This window comes from Puma concolor, chromosome E2, assembly GCF_028749965.1.
Source record: "Puma concolor isolate L17-30 chromosome E2, mPumCon1.1.hap2, whole genome shotgun sequence".
NCBI lineage: Eukaryota > Metazoa > Chordata > Mammalia > Carnivora > Felidae > Puma > Puma concolor.
This window is the reverse complement of record NC_141681.1, coordinates 51,901,066-51,922,195: the sequence shown is the minus strand read 5'-3', so window position 1 is coordinate 51,922,195 and position 21,130 is coordinate 51,901,066. Positions and strand designations below refer to the sequence as shown.

General features: G+C 51.5%; 1 protein-coding gene and 1 long non-coding RNA gene across 3 annotated transcripts; one reads left to right on the top strand and one right to left on the bottom strand.

Annotated features, from left to right (window-relative positions):
* Positions 1-1,180: 1,180 nt before the first annotated feature.
* FBXO46 (F-box protein 46) lies at positions 1,181-19,384 on the top strand. 2 transcript variants are annotated; one of them, XM_086690133.1, is made up of 2 exons: positions 1,181-1,262; positions 14,072-19,384. In XM_086690133.1, exon 2 carries the CDS (start codon positions 14,154-14,156, stop codon positions 15,963-15,965), a length of 1,812 nt encoding a protein of 603 aa, XP_086546259.1. In that variant the 5' UTR covers positions 1,181-1,262; positions 14,072-14,153; the 3' UTR covers positions 15,966-19,384. The 2 variants fall into 2 exon arrangements, with proteins under 2 accessions (XP_086546259.1, XP_086546260.1); XM_086690134.1 differs by lacking the exon at positions 1,181-1,262 and adding an exon at positions 7,781-11,588.
* On the bottom strand, positions 13,057-14,077 carry LOC147573671 (uncharacterized). Its single transcript, XR_015244956.1, has 2 exons — positions 13,938-14,077; positions 13,057-13,724 (listed from the first exon to the last, which is right to left on the bottom strand). It is a non-coding gene; the product is annotated as an uncharacterized LOC147573671 (long non-coding RNA).
* Positions 19,385-21,130: the final 1,746 nt, after the last annotated feature.

Here is a 21,130-nt window from a genome sequence, read left to right as displayed (position 1 = left end):
TCGCTGCGGTCCTCCCCGCGCAGTCGGGAAGCTCACAGCCCCTGAGACCCTAGTGAAGCAGTGGCTGCGTTAAAGAGCGATAAATTGAGAAAAGATGCAAAGAGGAGGGTCGTTGGAATTGGCCTTCGGGAGCAGGTCACCTCGCGAAGGTGTATGCTCCTTGATAGAGCAAACTGTCTTTTAGAAAGCTCTTTCTGATGGCCCGTGAGGATGGACTGGAAAAGACAGCTTAAGGGAAAGTGATCGAACGACCAAGGGGAGACTTGGAGACCCTGGCGTCCAACACATTTCAGTTCAAATCACTTTCTTGCCGTATTGCCATGGAGAAGGGTTTTAATTTCTTTTTGCCTTAACTTTCACGAAGTTGGAATACTACTTGGGTTGTCTGGGGGCGCCTGGGTGGCCCAGTCGGTGAAGCCTCCGACCTCAACTCAGGTCAAGATCTCCTGGTCTGAGAGTTAGTTCCAGCCTGCGTTGGGCTCTGTGTGGACAGGTCAGAGCCTGGAGCCTGCTTCCGATTGTGTATCTCCCTCTGTCTCGGCCCCTTCCCCGCTTGCACTCTGTCTCTCTCTCAAAAATAAATAAACATTAAAAAAAAAAAATACTTGGGTTGTCTGCAGGGTGTCTGGCATATGGTTAGTATGCAATACATATTTACACTATTCTGGGCGCTTGAAGGAGATACAAAGTGCCTGTCCTCGTGGAGGTTCTACGATGTTGACTAGTTCCTAGTTCGTGGGGCTTTCCTCCCTTCTAACACTTAATGTTATCATTTGTAAATTAGGAGGTGGTGGTAAGAAAATCAGGAGGTGGTGGTGGCGATGGAAAAATGTCTAAGAAAGTAGAGGGCACTGTTAATTATTATGTTAATTGGTATAACTAAACGTGCTCTTTCCCCACTCTCCACCCCTCACAAACGTCTCTTGGCAATTTGCTCAATTTCTTCCAAAGGGCCCCGGGCCAAAATGGAGGAGCCTGGACTCCATCTCCCAGAGCGCCTGGCGGGGCGCTCTCTGCGCCTGCGCCGCAAAGTGCCCTCTCCGCCTCCCGGGAGTTAGAGTCGATCTTCTCCCCAGCCCGCCCAGTTTGCTTCCTTTCTCCACCTCCAAGCTTGATCACGCTGCCTTCTGGGAGGTGTAGTCCGTGGCCACTCGGACTCCAATTCCCAGCGGGCTTCGGGGCGGGAACCCGGAAGGGGAGGCTGGAGAGGAGCGAGTGGGGGAAACCCGCGTAGCCGAGAAGAGCTGCGGCGCGGAGAGATGGTGAGAAGCCCGAGCGGGGGCTGGGGACGCTGGAAAGCTGGGGCGGAGGTTCGGGGCCGGTGGCGAGAAGGAAGGGGCAGTGGCTAAAGAAGAGGCTGGACGAGGAGAGATCGCTTTGGGGAGGGATTTGGGAGAAACGGGAGCCGGAGGGAGTAGTAGACGAATGGGGGCTGGGGAGGGGTCTTGGAGGTGGGGAGGGAGTCGAGCCTTGGGATTGATTGTAAGGGAGCTCCGAGCTGGGGAAGGGAGTCCCGAGTTGGAGAAGGGGCTGGGCGTCCCGACAGAGGCCCTGAAGGGAGCAATTTCGAGGGGGAGTAGCCTGGGGGATGCGGAGAGGCATGGGAGTCAGGGCTAGATGAATGAGGGGGTCTGTAGGCTCCGAGGGAGAAGCCAGCTGTGGCTGCGGTGGGTTGGGGCCTCTAGATCGGACTGGGGGCAGGAGGGCAAGCTGAGGTGGTGGAAGGAGAGAAATCAATGGTAGAGTGATGTGTTGGTTAGGCTACCGTACTGGGAATGGGTGGAGAGCATGAGATTAGGCGCCTGGATGTAACGATAGTTTGCCTAGACCAGCCAGAGACTCCCAAGAAACTGGACAGTCACAGAACTAGGATAAGACGGCCAGAAAGGGCCACAGAGAGAACCTTTTGCACTCGCGTTTCTCCAGTGGGATCTGGAAAAGTGTAGTGGTGGTTGTGTACTGGCAGTCCAGCCTTCAGATCTCATTCGGTCACTCCTCGGTGACCTGAACAAGTCTCCCTTCTCTGAAACTTGGTGCCCTTATCTGAGTTGTGGGAACAACTTGCCACTGAGAAGAGGGAGGGCCTCTTAAGATTGTTACCCTCTCTTGCAATAAGTCCCCAGTCTCAGAGCTGTTGGTGGGAAGTTCCCCACCCCAGGAATGTGACTGGGTCACAGGTGCTGATGGATTCCCTCCTTATCAGTCCAACCCCGGAGGCAGTTTCTCAAAACCTGGCACTGCTCTGGGCATATCCCGGCTAAGAAGCATGCCATGCCCGGGCTCTCCTCAGTGGATTACAGCTGACATTTATGGTTTAGGAAGTGCCTGGCCCTTTTTTGGGGCGCCTGGGTGGCGCAGTCGGTTAAGCGTCCCACTTCAGCCGGGTCACGATCTCGCGGTCCGGGAGTTCGAGCCCCGCGTCGGGCTCTGGGCTGATGGCTCAGAGCCTGGAGCCTGTTTCCGATTCTGTGTCTCCCTCTCTCTGTGCCCCTCCCCCGTTCATGCTCTGTCTCTCTCTGTCCCAAAAATAAATAAACGTTGGAAGTGCCTGGCCCTTTTCTTAGCTCTTGGTGCATATTAACTCATTTAATTCTGGCAACACCCCTAAGGTGTAGGTGCTGTTATTATTTCCATTCTACAGAAAGGAAGCAGAGGCACAGAGAACTTAAGCAACTTTCCTAATGTCATCCAGCATTACATGGTAGGCTCAGGATTCCAAGCTAGGCATACTGGCACAGAATCTGGTTTCACCACTGCAATTCAGTCCCTTTGCCTTGTACTGAAACGCCAAGAGTAGGGCAGAGACTCGAGAACAGAGGCAGTCTTCAGTTTGAACTGTGGTTCTGTCATTTGCTGTGTGACCTTGGGCAAGTCTTTTGACTTCTCCTTAACTATGAAATGGGATCGGTAACCCTAGGAAGGTTAGAGGATCCAGGGAGGTCAGCACGTAAAGTTCTTGGAGTAAGTGCTCAATACACATGAGTTAGCATTTTTTGAGCGGGAGCAGGAAACAGACTCGAGAGAGAAAGTGGAAGACAGCGACCAGTGAGGGAGACATCAGCCAGTCTGCCTCCTTTTCGTTCTCTCACAGATTGCCCCCATATCTCACCCTTCTGGTGTCCCACCCACTACCCCTAGGCTCCCATGTCCAAGGGCGACTCCCCAAGGGGGGTTGCTCAGAGACTCAATCTGTCCCCATTCCCATCGCCAGCCAAATATAAATAATTCACTTCCCAATGCCCAGCCTGGCCCAGCTCCAGGCATTTCAGTGAATAGGAAATATTTCCAACAACTGTGTTCTCTTACCCCAACCTTTGGGTCATTCCAGCCTCCCCTGGCAGTCAGGTAACTTTGTAATTCATCTTGAAACAGTTTGGTTCATTTGTTGTGAGGCTTCCTGAGTTTATCACATAAGTTTTCTGACTCTGATGGGAAAGTTTATGCTTAAAAGCACTGGCCTCAGATACACCGGGGTACAAATCCCTTCCTCTGCGCTGTGTGTCCTTGGCCAAGTTGCATTCCCACTCTGGCCCTCGAGTTTTCTTATGTAACCTGGGGCCACATTCCAAGCACGGGGCTCTCGTAAGGAGATGATAAGGTAACATATATAAAATGTTTAGTGAATACGAAGTATGAGGTGTTTTTATGATTTTTATTCTTTTGAGAAAGAAACTATTGAGCATACGCTTTGGAACCAGAACGCTCAGATTTGAATCCTGGCCCCATCACACACTAGCTGTGTGACTCTAGGCAAGTCACTTAACCCCTCTGGACTTCAGTTTCCTCTTCCAGAAAATGGGGGTTCCTTCCTTGAGTAGTTCACAGTGTTGATAGAGCACCTACTATGTGTAGACTGACACCTTGCCCCTGGGGAGCTTGCTGTTGTCACAGCGTCGGTGACATTCGTGCTCATCTTTCGGGTTTGGGATTTCTCTTACTGATTCATTTGCAGCCCCTCATGCTAGCTTTGCCTGCTTGTCCTTGCTTTCAGGGGTCTTTAACCCTTTGTCTTCAGCTCTCAGTGAGTTATCTGAAAACTTATTGGTTTGGGGGTAAAGCGTGCCAGCCTCTCACTTGTCCCTGTGCCTGTATGTCACATCTGGGGTCCCCTGGGGTAAGGTGACACTTTGCTCCCCCTTTCCTTTATTTGCCCGTCTTGGGAAATGTGCCTGCCTTCCAAGTCATTTTGCCTTTTCTTAAAATCTTAAATGTGTTTTTCAGCCTGTGCCTGTCCGAAGCTTACTCATACAATGATATTTTTACCATTTCTTTTCTTTTCTTTTTTTTAAAGTAGGCTTCATGCCCAGCATGGAGCCCAATGCGGGGCTTGAACTCACGGTCCTATGATCAACACCTGAGCTGGGGCGCCTGGGTGGCTCAGTCGGTTAAGCATCTGACTTCAGTTCAGGTCAAGATCTCGCGGTCCATGAGTTTGAGCCCCATGTCAGGCTCTGTGCTGACAGCTCGGAGCCTGGAGCCTGCTTTGGATTCTGTGTCTCCCTCTCCCTCTCCCCCTGCCCCTCCCCTGCCTCAAAAATAAAATAAACACTAAAAAAAAAATTAAAGACCTGAGCTGAGATCAGGAATTGGAAGCTTAACTGACTGAGCCACCCAGGTGCCCTTATTTTTACCAGTTTTTTTTTTTTTCTTTTTTTATTTATTTATTTATTTTTTTTTTTAAATTTTTTTTTCAACGTTTTTATTTATTTTGGGGACAGAGAGAGACAGAGCATGAACGGGGGAGGGGCAGAGAGAGAGGGAGACACAGAATCAGAAATAGGCTCCAGGCTCCGAGCCATCAGCCCAGAGCCTGACGCGGGGCTCGAACTCACGGACCGCGAGATCGTGACCTGGCTGAAGCCGGACGCTTAACCGACTGCGCCACCCAGGCGCCCCTATTTTTACCAGTTCTAATGGTATATTTCTAGTAGCTCTGGTAATGCTGTATTATTCCTAAAAGTACAAGTTTTCCTGGCTTGTCACCTGCTCCATGATGCCATTCTAACCCCCCGATTAAGATCATAACCCTCACTATGGGGCTCCTGGGTGGCTCAGTTAGTTAAGCATCTGAATCTTGATTTTGACTCTTGATTTTGGCTCGGGTCATGATCTCATAGTTTGTGAGATCTGACGGCACAGAGCCTGCTTGGGATTCTCTCTCTCCTCCTCTCTCTGCCCCTCCCCGGCTCACGTTCTCTCCCCTCCTCTCTCTCTCAAAAATAAATAAACTTAACAACAACAAAAAAAGATCATAATTTCCACTTCCACTCCCAGTCCTCCTACTCGCCGTATTTGTTTCCCCATAGCGCTTGCCGCCTTGGAACTTAACTTACTCTATTTTTACTGTTACTGCCTCCAATTAGTATGTGAGCCCCAGGAAGGCGAGGATTTTTATCTCTTTTTCCCCTGCATATCCCCAGTGCCCGGAACAAGCGGCTGGCACACAGTACCTGCTCTGTAAATATCTGTTTCATTAATAGGGGAGACCCAGTACACGACAGGAACAAAGGAATGTCCATATTTTGGTTACTATGAGGGACTAGGGTCAGTTTCACTTCAGAGTTCTTAAATAAAGAGGGACGAGGTCTTTGGTTCGGCCAGTGATTTCCAAACTGTTAGGTAGTCTCACGTTCTCTTAATAATCCCAGAGCCTGGGGGCGCCTGGGTGGCTCCGTGGGTTAAGTGTCTGACTTCGGTGAAGTGTCTTGACTTCCGCTCAGGTCATCATCCCGTGGTTTGGTTCCTGAGTTCGAGCCCTGCACTGGGCTCTGTGCTGACAGCTCGGAGCCTGGAGCCTGTCTCCCTCTGTCTCTGCCCCTCCCCCACTTGTTCTCTTTCTCTCTCTCTCTCTCTCTCTCTCTCTGTATCTCTCTGTCTCAAAAATAAACAAACATAAAAAAAAATAATAATCCCAGGGGCACCTGGGTGGCTCAGTCAGTTAAGCGTCTGACTTTGGCTCAGGTCAGGATCTCACCGTTCATGAGTTCCAGCCCCGCATCAGGCTCTGTGCTGATGGCTCAGAGCCTGGAGCCTGCTTCGGATTCTGCGTGTGTGTCTCTCTCTCTGCCCCTCCCTGCTCATGCTCTGACTCTCTGTCTCTCAAAAATAAATAAGCATTGAAAAAAAATTTTTTTAAATAAACATTGAAAAAAATAATAATCCCAGAGCCTGAACACTGAGCCTCTCCTTGGTGCCTAGCTGACACTGAGCACTGTACCAAGGTTGATCTCAGTGAATCATCAACCAGCCCGTGGGTGGGTATTGTTATTATCTGCATTTTACACTGGAGGAAACTGAGGCACCGAGGGTTAAGCACCCTGCCTATGGGCACATAGGGAAAAGTGGGAAAGCTAGGGTGTCTGCAGGCCCTGCCTGGATTCTTTCTGCATCTTGAATCTCTAGATCCTGAGGATTTGGATGATTCCTATCACTAGGGAGCTGTTGGGAAGGAAAATTTGAGAGGGAGGCAGAGACCAGCAGACCCTGAGGCCAAAAAGCCGAGAAAGGGGCCTGGATGAATCAAGATTGTGGACCAAATGGTGGCAGGAGTGGGGGTGGAGAGGGTGGGGGATAGAAGCAGCAGGACCAGGAACAGAGCTCTGGTAAGAAGCCACCGATTCCTGTGGGACGGTGGACCAGTGCATTCCCTGAGCACCTGCTCTGTGCCCAGCCCTGTGCTGCCGTAACCCTGACAGCCCTATCCCTGGGATGGAGGCGCCCCGAGGGCGGGGGTTGGTGGGGACATCACCGTGAGTCAGAGTGAGGGGGGCCAGGCATCCACTTTTTATTGCCTTTCTCCTTTCTTTGCTTTATTCTGCTGTAGTTGACATTGTTTCCAACTTCTTAAGATGTGCACTTAGCTTGTGAATTGTTAGCCTTCCTCCTTTCTTTGTGCATTGATGGGAACCGGTTCTCCCTAGACCTCCTGCACCACACTGTCCTCCCAGGCTGTCCCTTTACCTTTGTGTGGGGATTCCTTTTGCCTCGCTTCCGGGGCTACGCTTAGTTCTTTGATCTGATAGCTCCCTTTTTTTCGTTCACTGTTTTCATATTGGAGAAGCAAATCCTCCGGTAGCTTCCTGAGAAGGGTTCCCGGACAGGTATTTTTGTTTTTGCAGATTTGCGCCTCTCACAGAAAGGTTTTCAGCAGGGGAGTGATGTGGTCTGATTTCTGTTTGGAGCAGTCTCTCTGGCTACCGTGGAAAGGATAGAGCCGGAGGAGCTAAACTAGGCCAGCTGAGCCAAGTGCGGAGGCTGGAGCAGCTGTGCCTTCGAGGAGAGGTCCCAGCCTTCCAGAAACCCACAGGGTGGAGGGGAGATGGGCCCTCACCCAGGTCATTGTCATTCCGCAGTGACAGGTGACAGGTGCTGCCGGAGGAGGCCTCAGGAGGAAGAGATCCCGAATAGCTTGGGAGGGCACTCCCGAATAATTCCTGGAGGAGGTGCTGGGGCAGGCCTTCCCCACGGGGGCTTGTCTGGAACCAGCCAGCTTTTCCCAAGAGGTCCCCAGTAGCCCAAGGGAAGACGGGCAGCGTGGCAGGGTTAGGAGTTTTTTCCAACAAATATGCATTGCATACCTCTGATGTGTTAGGGCATTGCCTCTCCAACTTAAACGTGCATACGAATCCCTGAGAGAGTTTGTCAAAGGGCACCTTCCGACTCAGCACGTGTAGGGCAGAGCCCGAGACTATGAGACTACGTTCCCCCCCTTTTTTTTTTTTTTACATTTTTTATTGTATTTACTTATTCTTTTAAGTTTATTTATTTTGAGAGAGAGAGCAGGGGAGGGGAAGAGAGAGAGGGAGAGAGAGAGAGAGAGAGAGAGAGACTCCCAAGCAGGCTCCTCACTGTCAAGCACAGAGCTCGACCTGGGGCTCAAACTCACAAACTGTAAGATCATGACCTGAGCCGAAATCAAGAGTCAGAGGCTTAAAGCTTAACCGACTGAACCACTCGGGTGCCCCAAGACTACATTGCTAACACACTCCCAGGGACCACTGTTCGAGGGAGAACGGTCTGAGTCGCCAAGTGCTTAGTGCTGTTCTAAAAGCTGGGGATCTAGCAGTGAAATAAAGTGGACGAAACCACCTGTCCTGTGGGAGCTTTCGTTTTAGTGAGGGGAGACCGACAAACTTTATAGACAAAGTTTATAGTATATTAGATAGTGATATGTGCTAAGGAAAAAAGCAAATCAGGGGCCCCGGGGTGGCTCCGTCGGTTGAGCATCCGACTCTTGATTTCAGCTCAGGCCATGATCGCAGGATCATGAGATCGAGCCCCCCCATGGGGCTCTGTACTGAGCTTGGAGTCTGCTTAGGATTCTCAGTCCCTCTCCCTTTGCCCCTCTCCCCTGCTTACATGCGCTCGCGCTCTCTTTTCTCTCTCTCTCTCAAAAAAAAAAAAAAAAAAATCGGGAAGGGAAAGGAGAATGTATGTGGCTGTTGCTGTGGGGACTGCAGTTTTTGAGGACGGAGTAACTTGATCCACACAAAGTGCTGCTCGGTGAATAAAGCTGCTGGTACTTCGTGAACTCCTGCCACAAAGCTGTGTCTGAGGGCAATTACTTCGCCCTTCTGTGCCTCCACTTCCTTGAAATGAGGTCAGAAAATGGCGAGGTGATGTGAGAATGAAGTGAGTTAATATCCGTAAAACGCTCCGAGACAAGCCTGGCAACCAGCGAGTGCTCGAGGGTGAACCGCCGTCGTGATCGTCATTTTCTCTCCTGATACATTCATGTGGGTCATGACTGTTTATTTGGACGTTTGCCCCCTTTCTCATGAGCTCCTCGTGGTGAGCTCAGTGTCATCTCTGTGTCCCCAGCGCCCAACTCCAAGCCAGCACACAGGAGGGCCTCTGAATGTCAGCTAGGGGATTCTCGAACTGTTGGGATCTTTCCACCACGGGTGTTGATGGTGTGGTTCAGTTCCTTACTAATTTCATCTGTCCAGCCCGTCTCTTCTGGGGAGATGCTTTGCGGTTTCCCACCACAATTGTGGAGTGGCCAGACTGTTTGCCGTCCTGTTTTCTGGCTTTATATATTTTGACGCCAGAGTGTTATTAGCATGGGTCGGGAACGTTTGTCCATGATGGGTCGGTTTGTTTTGTTACCAACTTTGTGTGTACCGATACCTCTTGCTTTTGTCAGATGCTGCTATTTCTTTTTTCTTTCTTTCTTTCTTTAAACATTTTAAGGTTTGTTTATCTATTTTGAGAGCGAATGCACGTGGGCTTGCGCTTTCAGGGTTGCACAAGCGGAGGAGCGGGGGAGGGGCAGAGAGAGAGAGAATCCCAAGCAGGCTCCCTGCCGTGGTGACTTGAACCCATAAACCACGAGATCGCGAGATCATGACCTGAGCCGAAATCAGGAGTCCATTGCTTCACCGACTGAGCCACCCAGGGGCCCCGCCGTTGTTTTTTTTTTTTAAACGGTATTGGCACTCTTCTACTTGTCTCTTGGTTCGTATTTGTCTGGTCTTTTTCCTTTTTTTTTCAACTTTCAGTCTTCTGGGTCACGATGTTTTACAGTATTGGACCTTCATGGAGCATTCTCTGAAAGCTGACCTCGGGTAGGGCCATGTGGAGGGTTCAGTGTGTGGGAAGTTAGAAAATTCTGCCCCAGTGACCTCGGACAGAGACAGAATCTGGCTGTGAAACAGAGTCTACACTGCCAGGCCTCGTAAAGTTTAAGACAGGGAGCTGCAGGGGAGGTCCATCCATTCAGTCTCAACGCTGGGCAGTGCTGCCGGGGACACCGTAATGACCATGACTGCTCTGGCCCTTCTGGGTTCACTGTCCAGCAGAAGAGACAAATCCATCTGTAGAGACAGTGATGACTCAGCATGGGCAGGGCTGGGACTCGTCAGAGATCCTTCTCTGGGCAGGTGGGAGGTTTCCCCGGAAGGGAGCTCAGGCAAGCCCTCCCTGTTACAGTTACATTTGAGCAAAGCAAATGGATTAAAGAACTGAGCCACGTGGAGATCTGGAGGGAGAGCATTCCAGTTAGTGGGAAGAACCAATGCAAAGACCATGGAAGGGAAGAGTTCGGTGACTTTGAGGAGTCACAGCAAGGTGCCCGAGGGGGGGAACGCAGAGGGGGAGTCTGACCCAGGCTCGGAGATTCGCTTCTTAGAGAAAGGAATGGCTGAGCTAGTACCCCAGAGAATATATAGCAAAGCAATGGGGCACAGCGTTCTAGAATCAGATTCCCTGGATTCCCATCCCTGCTCCCACTCGCACCAGTTCTGCGTAGGCCACCTGTCTGGCTTCTGTTTCTTTATTCTTACATTGGAGAGGATAATAGTTTCTACTGAGGGTCAGACAGGGTTGCAAGTACTCAAACCACTCTCTATGCCAGATCTGGTGCCCTCCGGGGTCCACTGGGGGTGTGGAGGAGTGAGGAGGGATGAGGTTGGACTTGTAGGGTACCGGGGCTTTTTCCCAAGGGCACCGGGGAGTCATTCATGGTAGGTTTTGTACAGGGTAGTGACAGGGTCAGGTTTGTGCTTGAAGACCCTTCTGGCTGTGATGTGCAGGATTGGTGGAAGCAGGCACGGCTGGGGCAGGGTGGTGGAAGGACAGACAGGTGACACTTGGATAGATGGCTGCAGTGGAGTCACTTTGGATATCTCTTCAATCAGCCTGGCTTTGTAAGGATCTAGGTGAGCCCTGTTCAATAGAAATATAATGCGAGCCGTATGTGTAATTTAAAATCTTCTAGTAGCCACATTTTTTAAAAAGTCAAAAGAAAGAGATGAAGTTAATTTTAAGTAATTTATTTAAATTATATCCTAAGTATTATCATTTTAACAGGTAGCTAATATTTAAAAAGCATTATTGAAAGTATTTAATATTCTTTCCTTGTACTAAGTCTGAGTCAGATTTGGGGCGCCTGGTTGGAAAGGCTGAATGGAGAGGTCCATTTGGACACACAGCTTGAGCCTTGAATGCCAAGCCCAGAGGCTTAGACTCAGTGCCGCGACAGAGGTGGGGAAGGCAGGTGGGGAGGCATCGCAGAGTTCTGCCATTTGTTTTTCAAGGATGATGTGATCCCGCTGCCCAGTTTCCCCCACTGGAAATCTCGGTCTCCAGGGTTCCCAACCAAACCTGGGCACTCAGATCTTTCTGCCTGGTTCCTTCTGCCCTCAATCCTGAAGCTGCCCGCCCTTTAAATCTCAACTGTCAATCGGGGCTCCTGTTTAGAGGGAAAGCCGTGTAATGTACCTATCCCTGAATACCATGGCCTCTGTCCTGGCCTTGATCCTCCGTTTTAGCAAGAAGTTGGGAATTGTTCTACGCTCTCTTACACTCCGCTGTTTCCACACCCCCTTCACCTCTCGCCTACTCCTCCCTCTTTCGAAGTTAGGCCCCTTCGCCAAGCCATTCCTTATATGGGCACGGCCCCGAACGGCAGCCGCTCATTGGCTGGGGGCGTCACGCGCGCGTCTGTCAACAAAGGGGCGGAGAGAAAGTAGTCGCGCGCCACCACGCGACGTCCGGAGAGAAGGAGTGAGGGGGCGGGCCCTCTTCACTGGTGCGCGCATGCGTATGTGCTGCCTCCCTCTCCCGCCGCAGGGGGGCGGGGCTCGAGGGTGAGGGCCCTTTGGGGGCGTGTCTAGGTTTCGGGGGTCGTCCGAATGGGGGGGCAGTTCAAAATTTGGGGCTCCCTTCGCGGCTAATCGTTATTTGGGGGCTTGAGAAAGTGTTTGCGTGGGTGTGGGGGATACTTGGGGTTCCCTTGAGCTTAGGGGGAGCCTTGGGGTTTGGGTTTGGGTTCTTTCGTAATGTGGAACTTTCGGTTGTATTGTAGGGGTCTCCTTTGTAGTTTGAGATGTCTGGTGGGTTTGCGATTTGAGGAGCTCACGGAGAGACTTAGGAACAAAATAAAGAATCCAGGGGTACCGATGCTGGAGCCAGAATGCCTGGCCTCAACTTCTTCCTACCTGTCTGACCCCCGATTTGGGGTTAAACCTTCCTGTGTCTCATCTGGACACAGGAACTAATTAATACGCTAACCTGCTTCATCGGGACCGAGGAGGATTAGCAGGAATTGTTAGAACAGTATCTAATAAGCTCCAGCGAACACGCAATAAGCACGTGTCAGTTGTGAGGATTCTTTGGGAGCATTTGGGGGTTTGGGAGACTTTGAAAAATATAAGGTTTGGGATTAGTCTTATGTGTTAGGGAGCTTTTATGTTTTAGGTTGTGGGTGTTTTTTTTTTTTTTTTTTTTTTTTTTTTCAGTCGAAGGGCTTGTGTGGATTTAGGAAATACGTATAGAGGTTTAGAAAGTATTTGAAGGGGAGTATAGGATTTCAGGATACTCCTCTTTTTGGGGTATCTGTGAGGTTGGGAAATCACTGTGAATGTCGGAGTCCTTGGTAGACATGGAATTTGCGAGGGGTTCCTTGGGATTGGAGCCTTCTGTGCTGGAGGGGATATTTATAGGTTTAGGAATTTAAATTAGGTTTGGAGAGAGTCTGGATATTTGGGGGAAGGCATATATTCTGAAGATAAGGGTAGGGTCTGAATGGAGGATTTTAGAGGGTAGCCAAGTTGTAGAGTGATCTGTAGAGCATCTATAGAAAATGGCTTTTGCTATGTTTGTGTGTCTATTCCTGAGCATTTGGATGTATTGATGAATGGTAGACTTCGTCCTCTATAGGTTTTAGGGGTTGTATGGTGATTCTTGTTTGGAACAAAGAACTGGGATTTCAGCAGGGGTTGTAAGTATTTGAGGGGAAGGTGGGATCATGGATTATGAGGGATAAGTATTTTTAGGATTAGGACTCTCTTTGTGACTGGTGTCTGTGGGTGTTTGGAGGCTGTCTGGATTTTGAATGCTGTCCACAGGACCACGAAATGATGGAATTTTTAGTGGTGTCTGTGGAATTGCCTGAATTTAGAATTCAGGACCCCTGGAATAGTCTGTAGTGCAGGGGTCAGCTGACTTTTTCTATAAAGGGCCAGATAATGAGTATTTTAGACTTTGCAAGGCTGTATGTCCTCTGTTGCAACTCTTCTGCCATTGTAGTATGCAAGCAGCCATAGATAGATGAGCATGTTTCAGTAAAACTTTATTTGCAGAGACAGGCAATGGGCTGTAGTTTGCTGACCCCTGGTCTATGGGCACGTGGGAGGTTGGAGGTTTGGGGAGGTTGGAGGTTTGGAGAGTATTTTGGTTTCAAGATGCCTGGAGGGAGATGGGCCCAGGGAATGATTGAGACGGAGGGATGTGCTGCCTGGTGGTCCTGCAGTGCAAAGCAGTCACGTCAGACTCAGTGGCAGAATTGTCTCCAGAGTAGGTCATGCACAAAGTCGTTGCAAAATAAAACGGTCGTCATTAAGAGAGCCCTGAATTGAAAAGTCCCGAAACCAAGTTTGAGGGCCTGGTGTTACACCAAGTAAACCCTTCCCCACTCAGTTGACCTGTGTCCACCAGAGCAGGCCTTCTTATCCCAGAGGTCTGTGGCTGTGCCTAACGGAATTAATCACCTGCACGGTCTTGTGCGAGTGTGTGCGTTCTTTCTGGGCGAGGACACACAGCTTTGAGGGTGTCTCAGGGAGCCCCACGACTTGAACAAAGTGAAGAGCCGATTTCTTAAGGGCCTGGCTGGCTGTGACCTTGGATTTTCTCCCCCTGCCCAGCCTACCTCATTCCTTCCTCCGTGGGCTCAAGTAGCCGTAGCTGTGGGTAGGGCTGGGAATTCTTGTCTTTTGAGGAACTGGCTGTTGGGTGAGCAAGGAGACAAAGGAGGACCTGTCAGTTGCTGCTTTCACTAGAGTCCAGGGTTATGGTAGCAGGAGGCCTCTGGATCATGAGTGAGGGCAGTCGGGCCACAGAGTATGACCTGCATGGTTGCGACAGGCTGCCGGCTCTGGTTACCTTCTGGGTGTTTAAAGACCGGCTCTCATCCCCTCTGCAGCCCTCCCTTTGCTCACCTGTGCAGCGGGGCAGGAGTAGAGTTCTCAGTGGTCTAAGTTGGTCTGTCCCCTCAGAAGAGGTTGAGGCCGGGGTGGTAGGAGGAGGGCAAGCTATTCCCCCACCTCCCCAACCTCCTCTTCCCTGTCTCCAGGTGGCCTGCGGAGCCTCCCCTGACCATCCAAGCAGGTCCTGAAATGCGGTGAACCCCGGCCTGTCTGCTACCGTTTCCCAGGATGGACCGCAGCGGCCTCCTGCCCTTCCAGCTCTGGTGCCCCCGGCCCTTTGGCACCTACTCCCAGAACCAGCCGCGCCCGCCTGCCGCGGCCCTCAAGCCATCAGCCTGCCCAGAGCCGGGCAGCGGGGCCGAGCCAGACCACGGGCCTGCCCACTCAGAGAACACCCCGCCCACCTTGGCCACGGAGGCCCCTGCCTCCCAGCCTGCCCCGCTCCTCTCCGCAGCAGCTGCTGGCGATGAGGGGCGAGTCCTGCTGGACACGTGGTACGTGATCAAGCCCGGGAATACAAAGGAGAAGGTGGCCTTCTTTGTGGCCCACCAGTGTGGTGGGGGCAGCCGGGCCAGCTCCATGAAGGTCAAGGGGCACTGGGGCAGTGACAGCTCCAAGGCCAAGCGGAGGAGGCGCTGTCTTGAGCCTACTAAGGCTCCACCGGACCCAGGGGGCCGAGAGGGGCCCCCTGCCACTGAAGGGGCCCCAGCCTCAGCTGGTGAGGATGTAGACCTGCTCTCTGTGGCTGAGATGGTGGCCCTGGTGGAACAGCGGGCCGCCCTGGCCCTGCAGAACTACCCACGCCCCGGCACCCCGGCGCCTGTGGTCTTCGTGTCAGCTGAGCAGGGTGGGCCTGCCAAAGGGCTGGGGTCCGAGCGGAGGTCTGGTGGCGGGGACTGCAGCCGCGTAGCTGAGGCAGTGGCCCACTTTGAGGCCCAGCGGGACAGCCCTCCAGCCAAAGGCCTCCGCAAAGAGGAGCGGCCTGGGCCCGGCCCAGGGGAGGTGCGCATCGCCTTTCGTATCTCCAACGGCCGAGAGCCCCGGGCGCCCGACGGCAGCTTGCCCAACGGGAGCAGCGGCCGGCCCGGTTGTGCCTACCCTGGCAGCCCAGGCCCCGGGGCCCGAGCCAAGGACAAGATCACCTGTGACCTGTACCAGCTCATCAGCCCCTCTCGGGATGCCCTGCCCAGCAATGTGGAGTTCCTTCTGGCTCGGGCGGATGAAGCCAGCGAGGGGGAGAGCCCGGTCCCTGCCAGGCCTGAGGACACTCCCCCGGCGCCCCCTCCACCCCCTGCCCGGGACTGCGGCGCGTCAGGCTTCCACGTGGACGTGGTAGTGACGGGTGTGGTGGACGAGTGCATCTTCTTTGGCAAGGATGGCACCAAGAATGTGAAAGAGGAGACGGTGTGCCTGACGGTCAGCCCCGAGGAGCCGCCCCCACCGGGCCAGCTCTTCTTCCTCCAGTCCCGGGGTCCGGACGGGCCCCCCGAGCCGCCCCCAGCCGACTCCCCCACCACCGCGCCAGGCCCGGACGACGCTGAGGGGACAGCGGACACCTCCCTGTGCCGCCTGTATCGGCACGTGTCGCACGACTTCCTGGAGATCCGCTTCAAGATCCAGCGGCTGCTGGAGCCGCGGCAGTACATGCTGCTGCTGCCCGAGCACGTACTGGTGAAGATCTTCAGCTTCCTGCCCACGCGGGCCCTGGCGGCCCTCAAGTGCACCTGCCACCACTTCAAGGGCATCATTGAGGCGTTCGGTGTGCGGGCCACAGACTCGCGCTGGAGCCGCGACCCCCTGTATCGCGATGACCCTTGCAAGCAGTGCCGCAAGAGATATGAGAAGGGTGACGTGTCGCTCTGCCGCTGGCACCCGAAGCCCTACCACCACGACCTGCCTTACGGACGTTCCTACTGGATGTGCTGCCGCCGAGCGGACCGCGAGACACCTGGCTGCCGCCTGGGTCTGCACGATAACAACTGGGTGCTGCCCTGCAACGGGCCGGGCGGGGGCCGGGCCGGCCGGGAGGAAGGGAGGTGAAGCCGGGGGAGGGGTGGGGGGAGAGCCCACCGTGCCCACCCCTCCCCCTGCCCCCTGGGAGCCCAGGGCCAGGACTGGGTCACCCTCCAGGCGGTGTTGATCCCCTTCCAGAACCGAGATGGGGTTCAGGGGGATGATTGAGAAGGCACTCCGATCGACCAACCCCTATTGGTTTTCTACTCTTCAGACCCAGGGCCCGTGGACCCCTCGAGCAGGGTGGTTTTTATCAGCATCTCAGTTTCTTCTCCGTTCAGCCCCAACACCCTCCTTGCCACTCTACACCCCAGGGACCCACCAGCAGGGAGCAGACGGCAGCTAATTTTGGTACTACTTAAGGGTTCCCCCATTCTGGCCCCCTTCTGCTGCACCCCCCGCCCCCATCCCATGCCAGCCAGTTCTTTGTCTCTGGAGCTGTGTTCTCCCAAGAGGCTGCAGCATGCAAAGCCAGTATCTCTCCTGACCTGCCACACCAGGGCTCACCTCCTCTTTAGGAATTGGGGGCCATCAGATCACAGATCAGATGTGGCACTTTTCACGGCAACCTGCCATTTCTAGATGTTTTCCCCATTAAAACAATAAAAAAAAAAAATCACTGTTTTCTTCTTAATCTAAAGCTACCAGTCTCTTCGCTTCCCCTAAAGAAGAGAAAATAAAGCTGAAATATAAAAATTCCCCATCTCCCATTATTTAAACTATTGCCATCGCTTCTCTACCCTCCCCCCAAAAAAAAAAAAAAAAAAAGCTGTGAAGCCCTTTGCCTCGCTCTTGACAGCGTGGGGGGCCAGTGGGCAGGGACTGTGGGTTTGAATTTCCGGATTGTTTTTCCTTCCATTCTGGGTACTTGTTCAGGCATTGGGGTCTCTCCAGCCCCAGCCACGTGAGTTTCTTTAGAATCCTTTGGTCACCTGAGACCTTGATTTTTCAGGCAGTTTGGTCTGGGGTATTCTCGTTTGTTCTGTTTGGGGTTTTTTGTGTTGGTTTTTTTTTTTTTTTTTTTTTTTGATTTTGGATTTTCATCCTTGTGGTTCTGGAAGCTTCTGGTGTGTGGCATCTGGCCAGTTTTGAATTGGTCCTTTCTATAAAATCAATATTTATAAGGCTGGGCCCGGACTGGTTTGTGTGTTGTTTAGGGAGGGGGTTGGAGAGAGGAGGGAGCCCTGGGCCACTGCATGGTGAGCTGGAAAAGACAGAAAAGAATCGTTAGCCAAGTCCCTTAGCTTGAGATTGTTTTTGACTCTCCTTCGTCTGTGTCCATTTGGATTCAAAAATCTCAACGTTATTAGTAGCCTAAACAAGATAGTTTTTATTTCTTTAGAAATCCAGGATGGGCAGGTACGGTGGCCCTGAAGTCATCAGGAACCCAGGCTGCTTCCGGCTCACTATTCTTTGGCTGTGGCCCCCATCCTCATGGTCTAAGATGGCTGCTAGAACTCCAGCCATCATTATTTTGCAGGAAGAGAAGACTCCTTCCTCCCAGAACTACTGCACCATACAACATTTCATTAGTCACAGCTTAAGCCACATGGAAGGGCTGCAAGGGAGACTGGGAAATGTTGTGCCTTAGCTGGTACATCATGCCCAACAACAAAAAAACTATTGTTACTAAAGATTCCTGTGTTCCCCATAACTGAAGCTTTAAAATCCTCACTTATTTACTAAATAAGAAGAGGAATTAAGTCATTTAAACAATTCAAGTATAAAGGAAGAGAGAAGAATGGATTTTGAGAGCCAATTAACAGTCTCTGATATTCTCATCAGGGTATAAAAATGACCAGAGAGACTAGGATACATCACGGTCGTTATTTAATACTTAGATTTTGGAATCAAAGAGAGCTGGGTTTGAGTCTTGGCTTGGCTTTGTGGGCCAGTTTTCTGGAGGGAGAAACCAGATTATTTGGATTCTTCTGCTGAATAGAGGTAGTTAAAAAATCGTAAAAGCATCAAATAGCCAATATAATACAGTTAAAGGACACATCACACCAGAAATTTAAGGGAAAGGTACATGGGGCATGGAAGCTACTTTTGCTCTGAGGGCATTTGCTTATGCCAACAAACTTGAGTTTCCTATTTGTAATCTTGTAGGGACAAGCAGACAGAAGTCAAGGCCAAGCCTGCCCAAGGTGGGAAATCTCACAGGAGCTGGGATCCCACCAAACTACAAGCTCCAGTAAGGATGACCCAGAAGACTGCAGAGAAGATGTTCTAAACACTGAGGGGAGGGGCGCCTGGGTGGCTCTGTCAGTGAAGCACCCAACTTTGGCTCAGGTCATGACCTCACGGTTCGTGAGTTCAAGCCCCGTGTTAGGCTCTGTGCCGACAGCTCAGAGCCTGGAGGCTGTTTGAGATTCTGTGTCTCTCTCTCTCTCAAAAATAAACATTAAAAAAAAATTTTTTTTTTAAATAACACTGAGGGGAGCACAAGACCAAAGGAGAGAAAAAAGTGGACCCCAAGAATTCATGGACACAGGCTGGCCCTTGGCTCAGGTTTGTGGCCCAGGTTTGTATCATCTGTGTTGCAGGGTACTTCTTAGCTGAGACGTCTGGCAGAAACAAACATAAATCCTCTGGGGTAAGGACCTGTCATCTAGAATGTCCACAAGTGATTTTTCAGACAATGACTAGTAGACAGTCACAGACAACAGCAGAAGCAGACTCACAAAGGCTTCACAGGGTGAACCGGTCAGGCACAGGTTAGAATACAGGTATCCCCCCCCCCCCTTCCCGAAAGTTCAAGTTAATTCACCTCGCCTTTACACAAGACCTACATTAGTACGGTAACGGCTCGTTTCATAAAAGTGAAAATCTTCAGATCTCTTTCCTTTAGTGAAAATAGGTACCAGTGTAGGTCTTTTTGTAAAAGTGGTGGGACATGAACTTTTGGAAAGCAGGGGATACTCTTTGTGGCTTATAGGTTTCATAGGATTGCTCTATACAAGAGCTTGGAAATCTGGGGGGTGGGGAGTGGGCGGAAAGAAGCCACAGGAGCGCCTGGGTGGCTTAGTTGGTTAAGCGTCCAACTAAGCTCATGTCCCGATCTCACGGCTAGTGAGTTCGAGCCCCACATCGGGCTCTGTGTTGACAGCTCACAGCCTGGAGCCTGCTTCGGATTCTGTGTCTCCCTCTCTCTCTGCCCCTCCTCCACTCATGTGCATGCATGCTCGCTCTCTCTCTCTCTCAAAAATAACATTTTTAAAAAGGGGGGGTGGGGGAGAGGGGAAAACGGGTGATGGGCATTGAGGAGGGCACTTGCTGGGATAAGCACTGGGTGTTGTATGTAAGCGATGAACCACAGGAATCTACCCCAAAAACCAAGAGCATGCTTTACACACTGTATGTTATCCAATTTGACAACAGATTATATTAGTAACAATAACAGGAAAAAAAAAAAGAGCCACAGACTCAATAACCCAAAGTAAAAACTCAATAGCTGGGCTAAACAGCAAATAAGACATGACTGAAAAAAGATTCGTTGAACTAGAGCTAGGTCTGAAAAGTAGCACAGAGACAAAAAAGAGACACACAAAAAAATATGAAAGAATGTCATGGAAAATACAATGTCTAACATATTCAGTTGACATTCTAGAATCAGAAGAGGCAATGGTACAAAGATAATATTTAAAGACAGGATGGTTGGCAAATCCTAGACTGATGAATGACACCAACAAGCCCAAATAATTATAAGCAGAGCGAATTAAAAAAAAAGTGCCTCTAGACACGTTGCATGAAAGTGTCCGGCTATGTGACCTATAGCCATTGATTTCTCTGAAGCTGTTTGTTCAAGTGCAAAATGAGAATACTGACCCTTCTTCGAAAGATCGATGTGTGAGTCATCGGCACCTGGATTGCTCAACAGGTGTACTTCAGATAAACCTAGCGGCCCCTCCAGAGTTGTAAAACCGGAAAGCCCCTAGTTTGGGGGACAAGTGGGAGCTGCGAAAGACACCTGGCCAAGCATCAGCAGCCTCATCTGTGAAATGGGGCTAAGGATCCCTGTCCCCGATTCAAGGGTGAAATGTGCATCAGGCCTCCCTGCCCGGTGCCTGGTACTCAGTACACCCCACTGGGAGGTCTTGCAGGAGACGTAGAGAGCCCGGGGTGTGTAACTGAACACACGGCTCCCCGTCTCTAACACCGAGGTGATGGTCTCCCCTCCCTCGGGGATGGCAGTGAGGCTAAGGGGAGATGAAACCCTCTCGAGTGCTTGGCACTGGCGGTAACACACAAGAAATGAACAAACAGGAGCCGTGCCTGTGGCTTGAGATCCAGGCCACCCTGGCTGTTGATAGAAGACACAGAACTTCCATTTCTAAACTCGACTAGTGCCATGTCCACCTGTAAGAGGCCACCAGTGTCCCCCCAACCCCGCTCTAACTTGCAGTTAATTATGCGGCAGGAGGAGCTACTTTTTGTCAACCATCTGTTGGGCCAGCACAGGTGATTTCTGGGAGATGAGACATGGGGTTAAGAGTGCAGTCGTGGGTGAGGACGTGGGCTCTGTAAACAACGGGGTATCATTCTCAGCCCTAGCCACTTCCTTTGCAAAATGAGAACCGAAATTGTACCTACCTCAGGACTTGGGCGGTGACTCCATGAGCCAATCTGTGTAAAGTGCTCATGGCGCCTGGCACACAGCAGGTGCCAGATGAAGGTCAGCTACTGTGGGAAACCACGAACGAGGACCTATTTCTCCTCTCTCATTTGATATCCTGGGTTTCAGCCTGTGGGTTTTCTGGAGTCTTCTCCAGCCCCGAGCTGGCTCGGAAGGCCAGTGCTCACCTTCACTACGTAACTGCCTGCCGGGACTCCATCAAAGTCACAAAACCAGCAGGCACAGAGCCCGGCAGAGGACTCCCTTTCTAGGCACCCTCCATGTTATGGTTTTCTTTTGAGTAGGTTTGCTAAGCCGTGGGGAACGCACCTTAAGGACAGTGTGTCTCCCCCAGCTTTATGGGGGATGGGAAGGCTTCCTCGGGTGCTCATTGCAAAGTCCCAGCCCCTCTCTGGAGTTCTGATTCAGCAAGTTTGGGTGGTGGTTGTGGGGCGGGGGGGGGAACGGGAGGAACCTGGGATTCTGAATTTTTTAATAAGCACTCCAGTTGAGCATGAATATTAGGTAGGGTTGGGAAATACGTCCTCAACTGGAGTTGCAGTGACCCCCACCTTCT